General features: G+C 41.1%; 1 protein-coding gene across 2 annotated transcripts in view; it reads left to right on the forward strand.

The window, feature by feature from the left end:
* The window catches only part of ITPR2 (inositol 1,4,5-trisphosphate receptor type 2), a 461,522-nt gene that overhangs the window by 400,806 nt on the left and 44,303 nt on the right, over positions 1-16,413 (forward strand). The window contains exons 54-55 of one of the 2 annotated variants that reach the window (XM_045554169.1): positions 525-690; positions 11,194-11,354. In XM_045554169.1, coding sequence (XP_045410125.1) covers positions 525-690; positions 11,194-11,354 — 327 coding nt within the window. Of the gene's footprint in view, positions 1-524; positions 691-2,910; positions 3,271-11,193; positions 11,355-16,413 lie in introns of those variants that run through there. The other variant, XM_045554170.1, reaches the window with a different exon arrangement.

Raw genomic sequence — 16,413 nt, forward strand, 5'->3', positions numbered from 1 at the left:
TTGCTCGTCTATTCAATGACTGCATTACATGATCTCTAAAGTGTATTTTAATGCTGGTCATCAGGCAGAAATAAGCGTGGGCTGTATATACTTGGTCCTGTAAGGCCAACAGCAGAAACTACTCCAGAAATTGACAAATCATTAGTTCCTCCTCAGCTTCCTAATTGCCAATCTTTGGGATGGGTGTTTAACTACCTTTTGTGTAGTGTCTGGGATAGGGGGACACTGTGACAAAATGCTTTAGCAAAGTGATATAATAAAGTGTTTTCTAAAGAAAGCTAAGTCTCACCATATGTCAATCCTAGAGAAAGGGACACAGTTCTGGGAATAGGCCAGGAAGTTTTCTTATAACGCTTAAGAGAAAATAAAGGTAGAAAGTGGGTGTTAGTTTTCCAACTTGGGATACTACTTATTCATTTAGCAAACATTTATTGAACATATTCTCTATGCTAGACAATGTACTCAATCAACATGCCATAAACATATGTACGTATTAATATGTTGTTTTTAAATGTTTTTTTCAGGAGCCCTTGTTTGCTGCCAGAGTGGTTTATGATCTTCTTTTTTATTTCATTGTTATCATTATCGTTCTTAACTTGATTTTTGGTGTTATCATTGATACCTTTGCTGACCTCAGAAGTGAAAAGCAGAAAAAAGAAGAAATTCTAAAGACAACCTGTTTCATCTGTGGTAAGTATTTTCTAGATGCTAAAACAATAGATGAACAAACTATTTGCAGGAAAGAGGGGCTAGAGTGGTTTTTATTTGTCATGCTTTTGGAAAAATTGTGTCAAAATGAAGGCTGGATAAAATTCAGATTATGTAACCGAGCATTAGGCTGGAATTCTCTGCTTCCATAAATAGATAGAAGAATTATATCCCAAAGCTATCCTGTCATTATTTCTCCAATTTATATGATTCTCTGACTATAGAATGTGATGCAAAATGCCACAGTTCACCAACTGGCAAACAGGTTTTTAATCACAATAACATATTTATTACAGAACAGAATGACATTTATTTTATTTTGTTAGAATATGAATCCAGAGATGATTTTTTTTAGCAGCATGAACTGCTACTCACTGGCATCACTATGTTTTAGATTCTGAACTGTATCTTCTCTTAGTTTTTAAACTCTTCTCTCTCTCTCTCTCTCTCTCTCTCTCTCTCTCTCTGTGTCTCTCACCATCTGCTCCCTGCCCCCCTCACAATCTTCTCTCGTGGGCCCACCCAGCCCTCCCTTTACCCCCATCGTTCCCATCGGCCCCACCCTCACCTCTGTATCCATCAGCCCTTCTGGCTTCAGTTGTCTCTGTAGCTGGTCTCCTGTCACCCTAGAATCCATCCTCCTCTTTGGATGATCACCAACTCTAGGTTACACACCCCCCCCCCGCCCCCACTCCATTTTTCCATTTTGGGCTGAAAAATCTTTTGTTAAATGTCACAAAACAAGCCTAAGGGCTTCACCACAATGTTACTCTGTATAACTTTAATTGAGCCCTCAGTAAATTCCATTCCATTCTCTCCTTGGTTCTTCTTTTGTCAACTATCTCATTCCACTCAATGGCTCTCCCAAACCCTCCAACATTCCTATAGCAATGTGCTATATTCCAGGGAAACAAATATAAATTAGACATGCCTTGTTCCAGGGTGTTCACCATCTATTGTGAGATACAAAGACAATGAATAGTATTGCTATGTCATGTATTCAGAATGATAGAGAAATTCACAGACACCTCTTCAGGTTGGCGTAGGGAGCAAAGAAGAAGAGTCGGTAAAGCTTCTCAGCAGAGATGGTGACTGAGCCAATGGTAAAAGATGAAAGGGAGTTCACCAGATCAAGGTGGGTAGGAGCAGAGTGGCCAGGATAAGCAAAGTCACGGAGGGGAAGGACAGTACAATGAGTGTCTGCACTTACCCTGAACAGCCCAGTGTTGCTGAGCACACAGTTCAGAGCAAGGCATACCGGCAGAAAAGGTTGGCCGCATCATGCATGGTCTTTTATGTTAGGCAGCTTGGACTTTGTTCTATAGACTCATAGAGGCTGGCAAACCATTAAAGAATTTTAAGTAGAAGAGTACAGGGTCTAATTTTTTTTTAGAGCACTGGCAGCTTTGGGAGGTCACTATCAGGGAACAGTACTGGAAGCAGAGTCACCAGGTAGGAGGTTATTGCCACAGTCCAAGTGAAAGGTAACGCAGCCTTGCTCCAGGAAAGTTAGTGTGGCCGTATTAAGGGTAGAAGGCAGAGTCAAGAAATATTAAGGAGATAGAATGTTTAAATCTTGATGGTTAGTAATGAATATGCAAGATAGCTTAGGTGCCTGGGTGGATGGTAATACCAATGACTGAGCTTGAGAATAGGTGAAGAAAAAACCAACTTTGGGTGGTTTAACTGAGTTTAACTTTGAGAATACTGAAATTCAGGTGTGTTCCAAACATCCCGGTGGGATGCGCCCAGCACAGGTCAATATATGTCTAAGCCTCAGAAAAAGAGTCTTCGCTGGAGACAGTAACTAGGCAATCCTTAGCCTGTATGTGGTAGTAAAACCTGGAGTCTGGAGGAAGGCATCCGAGTGAGAAGAGAAGCAGGGTACAAGTGGAGAGCACCAGCTTTGAAGAGTTAGGAGAGAAAGAGGAACGCACACCAAAAAACTAAGAGCACTAAGTCAGAATGGGGTGAGCAGAACCAGGAAGGTGTGGCATGTGGGAATGAGGGGAGAAAACCGCGGTGGGAAGGAAGGCATTAATATCAACCCTGTCGAGCAGGGAAGACCAATGACATGAACTGAAAGAGTCTGTGGGTTTCTCATTTAGGAGGCTTTAGGTAGAGCAGATGGCACAGTGCCGAGTAGGGATTTGCTGGACAAAAACCGAGACACAAGGAGGGGTCCTCTCTTTTTATGTCTAGATTTGGTGGGGGAAGCAAGATTGCGATGTAGCCAAGGAAGATGTCGTACAACAATCCAGGGCTCTGGGAAAGAGAGAGACGTGCCCAGAGGCTGAGAGGATACTCCTTCAACCTTAACAGATAAATAGACCCCTACCTTGTTGAAAAGTTGATGCACAGCCTATTTTTTCTGATTTTTCTCTTCTCTGCGGGAAAGCTGTCACCACTTCCATTTTTGCACAATGAATTTGTGTGTGTGTCTCCTTCCCTTCTCTCCCCTCTCAGCACATGCTCTGCCTTTCAAAGGATGAGGCTTCTCTTCACTCATGTCATCTGGAACCATGTCCCCTCTCTTAGCAACAGCATCATCATCATGAAAAATAAAACATGACAATTCATTGAATACTTACTACATGTCTGGCTTTTTACTTAGGTATTTTCTTTTAATTTTCTTCTGAAAAATGAATAAAATGTATTCTGTGTATTACCCCCTTTTTACAAATATGGAATTAGAGACTCAGGTCCCATCAACATCCAGTTAGCAAGCAGTAGAGCCAGGATTTGAACCCAGGACTACCTAACTTGAAAGTCCAGAACACTATGCTAGTCTCCTAAAATGACAGAGTCATAGTCAGGCTCTAACTCCATGACAGCCAGGCCTGGGGACAGATCGGGTTGAAGGGTATAGTGTTATGGGACAGAGCCATCGTATGGAAGCATATGGAAGCGTGAGTCCCACAGAGGAAAACAGTGCTGGCCTTGGAAACTTCTCTGTGTGTCTCATGGTCTTTCTTTTACACAGCTTCCTCTCAGCCCTTTTCTTCATGATCATTAATAACCACCATGCTGGGTGCGCTACCTCTGAAAAAGGCACTCTTTGGAAACACAGACCAGAGGGATGGGAGCCTCATTCTAAGCCATGGTCTTGTCTCCCATATTCTAACAACAAAAAACATGAACAAAATAAGCCTATCATTTAGGCTGGTTAATAATTCATGCCCCTCTAATCTTTCCCTTCACTGTCAAAATTCTCTGTGCCTTTTCATAGTTATTAAAAATCCTGTGACCTATAAATTCCTTAAAATGTGCCAATAACCCTCATCAACACATTGAAATGTTCCTCTCAAATCTCACTGCTAATTTCCTGCTGACCGTTTCTTTTGCTTCTGCCTGCTCCTTCTCTGCTCCTACCACAGGGTCCTTTTCTTCTCCCCAAATCCCTAGATGGAAGGTGTTGATTTTGTCACTGACCCCTTGTCTCTCCTCTCCATCCTCCCCTTTGACAGCCCTTTCATGCAGATTATTGCCAAATACGCAGCCTCAGTGCCAGCCTCTCCCCAGATTTTTCTCCTCTGTTTTCAGTTGTTTGCTGGACAGTTAGACCAGCCTGTCTTCCTGGCAGCCACACTTACCATGTCCAAAACCAGTGCATCATCCCATCCCATCCCCTTCCTCTAACCCTGCTCCTCATCCTGACGCCTGTGTTATAATATATGATATCCCACTGTGCCTCAGTAATCTGGGCTGGGAACTGCACCATCATTTTTAGCATCATCTTTTTCCTCTGCAGGTGCACTGGCTGCCTTATGCTCGTGAATCTGCCTTCACAGTCTCACTCACATCCTTCCACGTGTTCCCACTGCCACTCTTTGGTTTTTCAGGCTCACCCTGGCTCATACCCACAGATGGCTTGCTCTGTGCTGCCAGACTAATTTTTCCACTTTGAATTAATATTTCCTTACTCAAAAACACATCAATAACACTGCTCAGTCTATAACTCTAAAACTTTAATTTTCCTGACATGTGAGGCACCCCACAATCTTGCCCCCTGCCTACCATTTTCCCCACTGTTCTCCCATTTATAGCTCAGGTTCCAGTCCAACTGCATTTCTCACCTTGAACTTCCTGGACTCTCTGTTCCCAGTTGTGGGAGGACATTCCAGTTGGAATGCCCCAACTCCTACGCTGTTCAACTCCTGCCCTCTCTGAGGCCCTGCTCTGATGCCATTATTCAAGAAGCAGAAGCTCTCTCTGATCTCACCAACCAGAAGCAAACACATTTGCTCGTAGAGTCCTCACATCGCACTTAGCTATATGGTAGTGTGCTATTGTTGTTCTCTCATCACCTCTGCCGGATGCTGTGCACTGTTATGTTATAGGAAGTACATGAACTTTATACTCAGATAGACCCGGGTCTACACTAATCCTTGATCTTAGCCAAGTTTTTTTTTTTTTTTAATCATCCTGAGCTGTTACTCCCTTATCTGGAAAGTGAGGAATGTAATGCCACGTTTCAGGGTTATAGTGAGTATAAATGAGATCACGTGTATCAAAATCCCTAGTATGATGCTTAACTGAGAGTCAGTTCTCAGTACATGTTAATTTCCCTTCTTATGAGATCCAGATTCGTGCCTTATCCATTTTTATGCACCCTTAGTATGTACTGGGGATCATTCACAAATGTTTGCTTAATGAGTGACTATTCAGTAAGTCAGCTCCAAATTAACATTGTCTCTATGCTTATGCGGCTTCTAACCTACAAAAGGAAGAGAAAGCAAGTAAGTACCAGGTTGACATGACTGCAGACAAGAAAGCCTGGTGCACTGATTCTGGGTTGTTCCAAATTTTGTCAAGTGCAGGGTCTTGTTTCGGGGGAGTACACGTGCCCGCGGGGGTGCAGGGTGATAATCAGGGGATGCAAGGGAATGTCAGATCACCATGGTCTATTTTGTGGAAGCTTCACATTTATTCAAAAATCTGAGGGCCCATTTAGGTAATTTAACCTAACAGTAAATTTACATAATATTTTTATATTAGAACAAGTAGAATATCATAAAGTAGAGCAAATTTAATGTGAACATTTAAAATAAAATAGAAACTTTTTTAAAAATTAAAGATCTGTCCCAGACACTTTGAGCTACTATGACATCAGTAGCATAAAGATGTACATTCTCTGCCCTCTTCCCTTAAAGGCCCTTCAGCAAGAACGTGTGAGAACATGATGATGGATATATCTAGATGAATTCATTCCTGGCATCTCTCACCACGTGGAAGATATAATACATGTCATATATGTTTTGAGAACTTAATTATAAGAATAGTTTAAACAGTTGGGATATTTGGGAATTGTACTCGTAGGCTATTAAATAATGATGAATCTGAGAATGGTTTTTGGAAGAGTTGGATGTTAAGTTGCGATTCAAAGAGGGATATATTATAGCACCAAATAACAAAGGGGAGAATCTCCACGGTAGGAGAGGCTTGGCTCCAGGTGTGTAACAAGGGACACCCACAGTAAGACAAGAGAAGGTGGATTCTGTGACAGGCATTAGAAATAGTTGGGACTTTGCCATCCTTGAAAGTGATGACCAGATGTTTGAGAGTCAAACATGACTCAGAAAACAATTGCTAGTGGTCTAGAAGGCAGGCATGATAGGGTGAGGATTAGCAGATCAGAGTTGAAGCAGTAAGTACAGAAACATACTTGCCCTCGTATTCCTATTAATTATTAATTTGGAATTACTAAAGGCTGGAAATCCAGTGAGAAGTAGATGTTGATAAACTAGGTGTTACAGAACAACACATGGAGAAAGGATTTGATGATAGGTCAGAATTCCTATTCTAAGGGTAAGATATCATGCTGTAGTGATAGTACCATAAACCCAGTCCTTCAAGTCAGAAAAGTCAAGATCATTCTTGATTTCTCCTTCTCCCTAAATCTATCCCTCTCAAGTTTTCATTCCAAAATGCCTCTTCAATCTCTCTTATTCATGCGTTCAATTGTCCTGTCAACTTCAGTCGAATGCCTGCTGTTTTCGGGACATTATACCAAGTGCTACTAATACAAAAATTTCCAAGACAGTAAAGTGGGAGAGGCTAAGACAGAAAGAAACAAATTTTCATAGTGAAGTATTGTAGGCACAGATTAATCCACTGGTTGTGTAGGTGGGAATCAGTGGTGGCCGTGGTTGAGCCGAGACTTGTAGAAGGAATACTTGGACAGCACAAGACAGAGTAGATGGAGGCACAGAGTTTTCAAAAGACTTGGTATTTGGAAAATGGTGAGAAAGAGTGACTACAAGGAATGTGCTCAGAGTGGCTTATCAGCGCATGAGTCTAAGGATGACTTCAAGTTCCCTTGTCGACAGGGACTTCCTTAACAGAGGCAAAGAAGAAGGGCTAAAGAAACCAATTTTTGATGAGTTAAGTTTGACATGCCCACAAGCTATACAGGTGGATTTACCCAGTAGGTAGCTGGAAATAGGCACTGAAGTTGAGAAGAAAGGTCAGTGCTGTGGATAAAGATCGAGAAATCGTCAGCACGGTGATGGTTAGAACCCTGGGAATGAACGATAAAGCTTAGACAGCAGGAACTTAGGAAGATGAAAGACAAGCAGTTCCCCCTCTTTCACGTTTCCCCTCCACTGCCCTGGTCCCCTGGTCTTCCAGCCTCAGTCTCTTCTCCTTCAGTTGTCTTCTCAATCAATGCTGCTCCAGGAGTGACTTGGAGTATAGCTCTGAACACGCTCGTCTCCACTCAGAAGCCTTCAGAATAAAGTGCAGGCACCCTAGCTGTGAGTTGGAAGCCCTTCATGGTTTGTGTCAAATGGACCATTTCATCTTCATTTCCAAGTATTCCCTTTCAGCCACACTAGAGGAACTGATGTTCCCCTAATGAGGTCATCCATTTTCATCTCCAGCCTTGTCATGACATTTCCTTTGCCCAGGTGGCAAAGGGACATGGGCTTTGGAGTCAGAAATGTTTTTATTTAAATACAGACTGACTCTTCCACTGACTAGAGGTGTTAACGTAGGCACTTTATTGAATCATTCTGAATCTATTTCCTCACGTGCTAAATGGTCATATTGGATTATTGTAATCATAATAGCACATTTAGACATCTTTATACTTGGCAGCATAAATAGGTGCGCAATAAAAATTAAGTACCTTTTATTACCATTTGCCTCTTCTCCACTTGCCATAATTGTGTTCTGAGACCAGATTTTTAAAGCTTTACACTTCTTTGAAACCTTTTAAAATATACCTAGTCAGAATTCATTTTGCCCTCCTTTTATGGCATTCTAGAATGTAACACAAGTTGTCTGTTTCCTCTACCATATTACGGATTAATTAATAGCAGGAATGTTATTTTAATAGCCCTATTACCTTGCAACGAGTAGATATTTGAACTGAATTCTGGGAAATTTACTTTAACATTTTCTTTCTTTTCTTTTTGTTAACACCTTTATTGAGATATCATTCACATACCTGACAATTCATCCCCTAGTGTGTACAAAATTCATTGGTTTTCAGTATATTCAGAATTGTGCATCCATTACTATAATCAATTTTAGAACATTTTCATTGTCCCCAAAAGAAACTCCATACCCTTTTGCCATCACCCTGTCCCCAACCTTCCATCCTCTTCAGCCCTAGGCATCCACTGATCTACTTTCTGCCTCTATAGATTTGTCTACTTTGGACAATTCATATAAGTGGAATCATAATATGTGACCTTTTGTGACTGGCTTCTTTCACTTAGTATGATGTTTTTAAAGTTCATATAGTAACATATATCAATACTTCACTCCTTTTTATTGCAGAAAATTATTCCATTGTACGGTTGTAACATATTTTGCTTATCTTTTCATCAGTTAGTAGATATTTGGGTTGTTTACAGTTTTGGCTGTTATGAATAATGCTACTGTGAACATTCATGTCTAAGTTTCTGTGTGAACATATATTTTCATTTCTCTTGAGTATATTCCTAGGAGTGGAATATGCTGAATTACGTAGTAACTCTATGTGTAACCTTTGGAGCAACTGTCAAACTGTTTTCTGAAGTGCCTGCAATATTTTAAGTTTCTATTAGCAGTGTAGGAGGGTTCCTATTTTCCACATTCTCACTAACACATATTATTATTTCTTTTTTAATTAATTAATTAATATTTTATTTCAAAGTATTAAGGAGGTACGAATGTTTTAGGTCACATGGGTCACTTTTGTAATGCTTGAGTCATGGCTATAAGTGTGCCCATCACCCAAATAGTGTTCATTGTACCCATTAGGTTGGTTTTTGGCTCTCCCCTCCTCCCTTGTCCCCCCTGCTTGATTTCCACAGAGTTTTACGTTCCTCTGTGCACATGTGTGCTCATCAGTTCCAATTTAATAGCAAGTACATGTAGTGTTTATTTTTCCATTCTTGGGATGCTTCACTTAGGATAATGGTCTCCAGTTCCATCCAAATTGTTGCAAAAGTTATTAATTCATCCTTCTTTATGGCTGAGTAGTATTCCATGGTATACATATACCACATTTTGTTAATCCACTTATGAATTGGTGAGCACTTGGGTTGATTCCACATCTTTGCTACTGTGAATTGTGCTGTAATAAACATTTGAGTGCAGGTGTCTTTTTTTATAAAATGACTTCTTTTCCTTTGGGTAGATACCCAGTAGTGGGATTGCTGGATTGAATGGTAGGTTAGCTTATAGTTCTCTGAGAAATCTCCATACTGTTTTCCATAAAGGTTGTACTAATTTATAGTCCAAACAACAGCGTATAAGTGTTCCTCTCTCTGCATCCACACCAGCATCTGTTGTTTTTCTGGACTTTTTAATAAAAGCCATTCTAACAGGGTAAGGTGATTATTATCTGTTTTTGATTATAGCCATCCTAGTAGAACAATGTTTTACTAGTGAAATATTCATAATTCACTCAATCAGTATTTTGTTGAGTGTTTACTATGTGTCAGATATGATTCTAAGCTACTGGGACCAACTGTATCTGCCCAGGTGTCTCTTATATTCCAGTGGGAGGAGAGACATACACTAAATAATAAACATAATGAACTTTTATTCAAATTTCTGGATGAAATAACATTGCTTCTGGGCTGATTAGTAGACAGGCTTTTTCTTGCACAATCATTTTTACCTCTTTACCTTAGCGTTGTGATCTAGTTTAATTTAACAACTTGGTTATGGCTATATTCAGTCTGTTAGTAGGTGATAACCACCATAGAAAAAAGAGGAGAAAAGGGAACAGGTGATCAAGAGCGTCCCACAGGATGGGACCCACAGTGGTGTGAAATAGGGTAATCGAGCTAAGCCACATTGAGAAGGTGAGATTTCAGCAAAAACTTGGAGGTGAATGAGTTTTTCAAAGAGATATCAAAAAGAAGAGTTTTGTGACCAGAGGAAACAACCAGTCCTAAGGCCCCAAAGCAGGAATCTGTGTTCCAGGAATGGAAAAGAGGCCAGTGTGGCTGATGGCAGTTAGTGAATGGAGCAGTAGGAGTTAAATTTGATGTGGCTAGGAGGCCAAATCACACAGACTTTAGCAAATAAATATTGCATGGCACACACCTGTTTATCTGAAATCCAAACTTAATTGGGCATCCTGTATTTTATCTACTAACCCTACTTGAAGGCCATAGTAGGGACTTTTATCCTGAGGAGGTGAGAAAACACTGCAGGATTTGCGATAGAGGAGAGACTCTATTCCACGTGGGTGTTCAAAGGATCCTGCTGGCTGCTGTGTTGAGAAAGGGCTCTGGAGAGTATAGGTGGAGACAGGGAGGCCTGAGAGGCTGTTGAAGTAACCCAGTGAGGGACAGCAACGGCTCAGCCCAGAGTGCAGCAGAGGAGATGGAGAGAAGTGGTCAGATTCTGGATTTATTTTGAAGGTAGAGCCAAAAGCATTTCAACGTGGATTGGATGCAGCATGTGAGAGACAGAGAGGATTCAGGGATGGCACCGTGCTCTTGAGGGCTGGAGTGGCGTGACAGTCCTAGCTGTCCTCAGGGTGCAGATGGCTGTCTGCGTTCCCGTGCCCTTCAGTGATTACACGTGGTTTCGGAGGATGACTCTCTCAGTTGCCTTCCCTCTTTTAATCAAAGTTCCTGGATAAAATGACATTTGTTTTCCTGTCCTGATTAGAAAGCATGCCTTTTCTTGCATGATCATTTTTAGCTCTTTTTCTTAGACTTGTGGTCCAGTTTAATGTGACAGTTTTGATATGCCTATATTTTAAGTTATCTTCAAGTTTTACATCTATAATAGGACTGTGCATTTCCAAGGATCCATGGGGAAAAAATAAATGTTAGTTGGGAAGAAATCTATAAACTGTAGCCTCTTTTCTGGAGGTCTTGTGTACTGTGTTGTTTTTAATCATAGCATTTTAAATTGGCACACCCTTACAGAAAGCATTTTTTCCACGATAATTATCATGTTTTGTTTTTATGCTAAGAAGTAAATACTGGTTAAATAACAAATTACATATATTGTGTTTCCTGTGTTTTGCAGGACTTGAGAGGGACAAGTTTGATAATAAAACTGTTTCGTTTGAGGAGCACATTAAGTCGGAACACAATATGTGGCATTATTTGTACTTCATAGTCCTGGTGAAAGTTAAAGACCCAACAGAATACACTGGACCTGAGAGTTATGTGGCTCAAATGATTGTGGTGAGTGATCACGGGGTTTTAATCTGTGACTGTGTCAACGTTTTGTGTACTTTCACCTTCTCTACCCTACCCTCCTCTCAAAATATAAAGGTTCTAGCAAATCATTTTTTGTTAACTTTTAAATGGGCCTGTCCATCGTCGAAGAACCTCTCCACTGGCTAAATCATTGGTTTGCAGTAGACTTCTTGGTTATTCAAACCAAATCTAAGTCTCAAGTGCACAGATGATATCTCCTGGGGGACTCTGTGCAGTGAATAGCACCACCTCAGTGATGTCTGTCACCTTCTGACCTCATGCCTTCCGTCATTGCTCGTGTCCCACTTCCCAAAATCTGGAACTTCCCCATTGTTAAATATGAGCAGAAGATTCATATTTTAAGAAATTTCCTTGACTTTCAAAAATCAACAGTTTAAGAAATTAAATTGTGTTAGGGAGAGTATGATGGTCAGCGCACACTTTGGATTGATTTGCTACTGTTGCTGACGGATTTGCATTGATCCTGCCACATCCAGTCGCTGGTAACTCCTCATTAAGATCAGCACTGAGAGTGTGGTTGTCCACGATTTGAAGTTTCTCCTGTCTCATAGAAAATTAAAACTAGCTGGCCTAAAGGGAAGTCAAAGTTACAGCTTTAGTGTATCCAGATACACGTTTAGTGAGCATGATTGTATCTGATACATATTTTTGCATTCTTGTAATAAACATAGCTATATATTGGATATCTTTTCTCAAAAATCATCCTACAAAATTGTGTTCACTATTGGAGAAAGAGGCCTTAGAGGACATGTCATGATCTTCCTTGCTGCTTGGTTTTGAGGATAAAATGTAGTAAGCACCAGTGTGGAAGTGTCAGCAGAGCTAGGTAACAGTGGCTCTATATCCTTCCCTCGCCAGCTTGTCACCCACTGAGGAAAACATAGACTACAGCATAGGGAGCAAACAAAGAATATTTTTGGAAGATAACATATTAATAAGTACAGGTTAATATATAATAATAGTTTACCTTACTTGTCAATATTTACATGCCACAGAAGAGCTACCTGTAAATTGAATTTTTTACAGCTCAGCATTTTTCATGCTTTGTTATTAGTGACTTGCATCCTACTCTAAGTTTTTTTCTCTGTGTTCTTCATTTAGCAGTGAGCAGAACCTAATATTGTTTCTCTTTCTCTACTCTTGCCTTTCTGCCCTCTCCGCCTTCTAAATCAGGAAAAAAAGGTAATCATTTAAAGGATGTGCATTCGTAGTCATCCTTTACATATTCTTGATCTCATTTGCAAGAAATATTTCATTTCTGGTTGCTGGGGGAAAAGGCATGTAAAGCATTACATTTAAAATGTGACCTCAGATTGCTACATTGTATCAAAGTTTGAGTAAGTTTAATCAGTATGTATTTTTGGGGGCTCCCATTATGTCCCTTGGACTATAAAATGCTGGGGACTATACTGAAGAGTTGTATACATTCGCCCCCTGCTGAAGAACTCAGAGCTTAGTAGGAAGGAGGGAGGAATAACAAACTCAAAGTAGAATGTGCCAAATTCCCCAAGGGTAGTACAAATGAAAACCTGTGAAGGCTTAAAGATGCAGTGTGACATCCAACTGGGAGAAGATGGAGGGGAATTGATGTGTGGGCGTGGGGGTGGAATACACCAGACAGAGCAGGGTTTGTGCAGATGGGGAGTATCGGCACATATGAGGGAGCAGTCTGAACAAAGGCTTAAAAGTGGTACATGGAGACACAGGTGATCGTGAGTTGCCCAGTTTCACTGGCACGTGGTCCACTTGTAAGGAAGCTCTGGGAGATAGGACAGAAAATGTAGATTGGACTTTTGAATAATAAAGGCAGGCATTTGGATGTTGTTTCAGCAACAATGGAAGCCTCTAAAGGTTATAACTACGAGAATAATGTGGCCTAGGACAAGGGTCAGGCAGTGGTGTGCAGGCTAGTTGGAGAGGAGGAAGACAAAGTCAGAGACGGTGTCCGGCAATGGATGAGATTAGGGGTGGGAGACGTGGAGCAGCAAGGGAGGTGGAGGGAGCAAGATGAGCCTGAGACAGTGGACATTGTGAGCCTGGGCGTCGGCAGAGACGTGGTGGGTCAATTTCAGAAAGTGTCTTTGTTAGGAAGAGAAGCTGGTCAGAGAAGATGACTTTTGACATTGAAGTGAGACTGGAGGCCAAGAGTCATGGGTTAGGAGAAACAGTGCAGGGGCCACGGTGTGAGCCTTGGAGCCAGAGAGATCAGACCTTGGTTCTATCACATATTTGCCAGGGGGTGTTGGATATCACAGGAAAATCGTGGAGCCTGCCTGAGCCTCTGACTCCTCATCCAAAAAGGAGGAGCTGCTGCACTGCCCACGGGCATGTTGTGAGCTCAGTGAGATGACATGTAAAAAGTGCGGGGTCAAGTGTAGAGACTCAGCACATGACCGTTCTCACTGCGCCTGAGCAGAGAATTACCATGGAAGCCATCGGATTAGAGGATGGTGGGAGAAGGGAGGGAGTATGAAGACAGAAAGCCCAAGACAGAACCCAGGGGAGATCCCCTATTTAGGAAAAAGAAGAAAGACAAATAAAATAAGTAGAAGACAATAAAGAAGACAGAAGAACCAGGAAGTGAAATGTGTCAAAAGCCAAAAATTAAGGGTTTCAGTGTCAGTTCAACAGTGTCAATTGCTGCAAAGAGGCCATAAAGAAGAGAAAGGTGGAAGCCTTTGGATTTGGTAATACAGAAATCACCACGTGACTTTTGACCATGAGAGAAGACTGCTGTGAAAATGCTGGCCCATCTTTAGCCTTAACATTAAAAGCAGCATTTTACCTGGCACCTGTACTTGAATTTTTAAGTATCCAAATACTTATTCATGTTTCTGCCCAGTCTCTTCTGTCTCAGAGGTCTCTCCAGAACCTTGACGGGGCTTATTCTAACACGAAAGATCTTCTCACCCAAGCAGTGCACATCCAAGAGAACAGGCCTTGTTCCTGAATGTTAATGGCCAAGAGAAGGGAGAGCAATATTAGCTTAGGCCTGATGGAAACAAAAAGTTGTTCGCATGGAAGACTGTTTATTTATGGAAATAGCCTCTTGAGGAAACTTCTAAACATCTGTAGCTGTCAAACCCAATTCAGAAAATCCGTTACTCCACACTCTGTGGAGATGGTGGCCTTGTGATACTAATCCTCCTCGTGAGAGATAAGATTTTAGAGCCCGTAGAGAGTTTATGTCTACAGTACTTTTTTTTGTTTCTCCACTCCAGAGGTAACAGCAGTTTGGTAGGAAACCTTCCAGACATTTTCCTGCCACTCTTTCTTTTTGTTCCTTAACAATAGGTTCATTTATCAAGTTGGTTTAGGTGCTTATCGATAGGGCTTTGGGAGAAGTTTAAGATTCTTCATAATTGATGTAGCTTTTACTCTCAAGAATTTATGCAAAGGAAAATGAGGAAGGTTCTCATATTTGTTCACAAAACAACTCATCTGAATCCTGCTATGCTGTTTATGTAAATCTTATTTGTATCTGGGGACCCTTAGAAAATATCTCCTACCTGTGGTTGCAATGGGAAAAACAAGAATAGAATAAGTTTGGGGGATGTTTCTCCCTCTGTGTATTTTTTAACTTCCAATGCAACTTTATTACCATGCCAATAAGGAATATTTATACCAACATCCATTAAAACATACATTGCAAATAAAGTAATATATTAATTCTAGGGGTTGGAATCTTAGGAAACATTTGGGTGCCTGGATCTAACCAATGATAGGATCAGGAGTCTGAAATAGTAATCGGAATTTACAACCTCCTTACCCCTGCCTTCAAACTCTAAACCAAGCTGTTTAAATAGCCACTGTCTGAATATTTGCATTAACACAAAGCATCTTCTGGGATATTGTTAGGGGAGACGTGAGCAGATCAAGGTATCTTGGGAATGTATTTTCTTCTGGCAAGCAAACCCTCATTTTTGATAAGAGAATTGAGATTTTGCACTACTATTTATTGGGAACAGAAAATGAGACAAGAAAAGGAGGGACCATACAGGAAAGTAAAGTAATGAAAGAGAATCACATAAACTAGAGGCAAGGGTATGAAGGGATAAATCCTCCCTCCATAGTAGTAATGGCCTTCGAGCATCACTAAGCCCCTTTGCTTCTCCCATTACCCACAGGATGATGACTGAGGAGGAACAAACAAAATAGAGATCATTAGAAAAAATGCCCAAGGCTTTTAGGTGTTTCTCTAACATTTGGGGGACATTTTCAGATTGTCAGTGTTCATTTGCTGAGATATGTTAGGAGATGTTTACTACTTAATCCGACCAACAGCGGGACCCAAACCAGAGGTGCGTGTAAGAGCAGGCACCATGCCTGCTCAGAGCTACTGCCCCCCCCCCCCCCCCCCCCGGTGTTCTGATGTTCTGATGGCACCGGGCTGCTCCTGAGACCCAGCTGGCCACCCTCCCCTGCCATGACTGTGAGATTTTGGGGACCATTTCCTCCTTTTACTGCATTGTGCTTTTAAACACTTCAGCTTATTTGACTCTTGACTAACAACTGCTTCCTGACATTGTGGCAGTGTCAACTAAGGCAATTTAACTCTTTTTTTTGTTAACATAGTAATAGTCTAACTTAAGCAAAAAAATAACTTAAGCAAGAAAAATAGTTTCTTGAAGGCCATAACCAGCTATAGAGTAGCTCTTTGTTCTGCACAATACCAGAGCAGGTAATAGCTAGAATATGCATTAAAAGCAATTTAGTAAAAACTTTGAATGTCTCCTCTATGTTAGCAACTGTGCTCAAGATTCTTTTTTTTTTTTTTTTTGAGACAGAGTCTCACTTTGTTGCCTGGACTAGAGTGGGTGCCGTGGCATCAGCCTAGCTCACAGCAACCTCAAACTCCTGGGCTTAAGCGATCCTACTGCCTCAGCCTCCCGAGTAGCTGGGACTACAGGCATGCGCCACCATGCCCGGCTAATTTTTTCTATATATATTTTTAGTTGTCCAGATAATTTATTTCTATTTGTAGTAGAGACGGGGTCTCACTCAGGCTGGTCTAGACTCTTGA

This window comes from Lemur catta, chromosome 6, assembly GCF_020740605.2.
Source record: "Lemur catta isolate mLemCat1 chromosome 6, mLemCat1.pri, whole genome shotgun sequence".
In the NCBI taxonomy this organism is placed as follows: Eukaryota; Metazoa; Chordata; class Mammalia; order Primates; family Lemuridae; genus Lemur; species Lemur catta.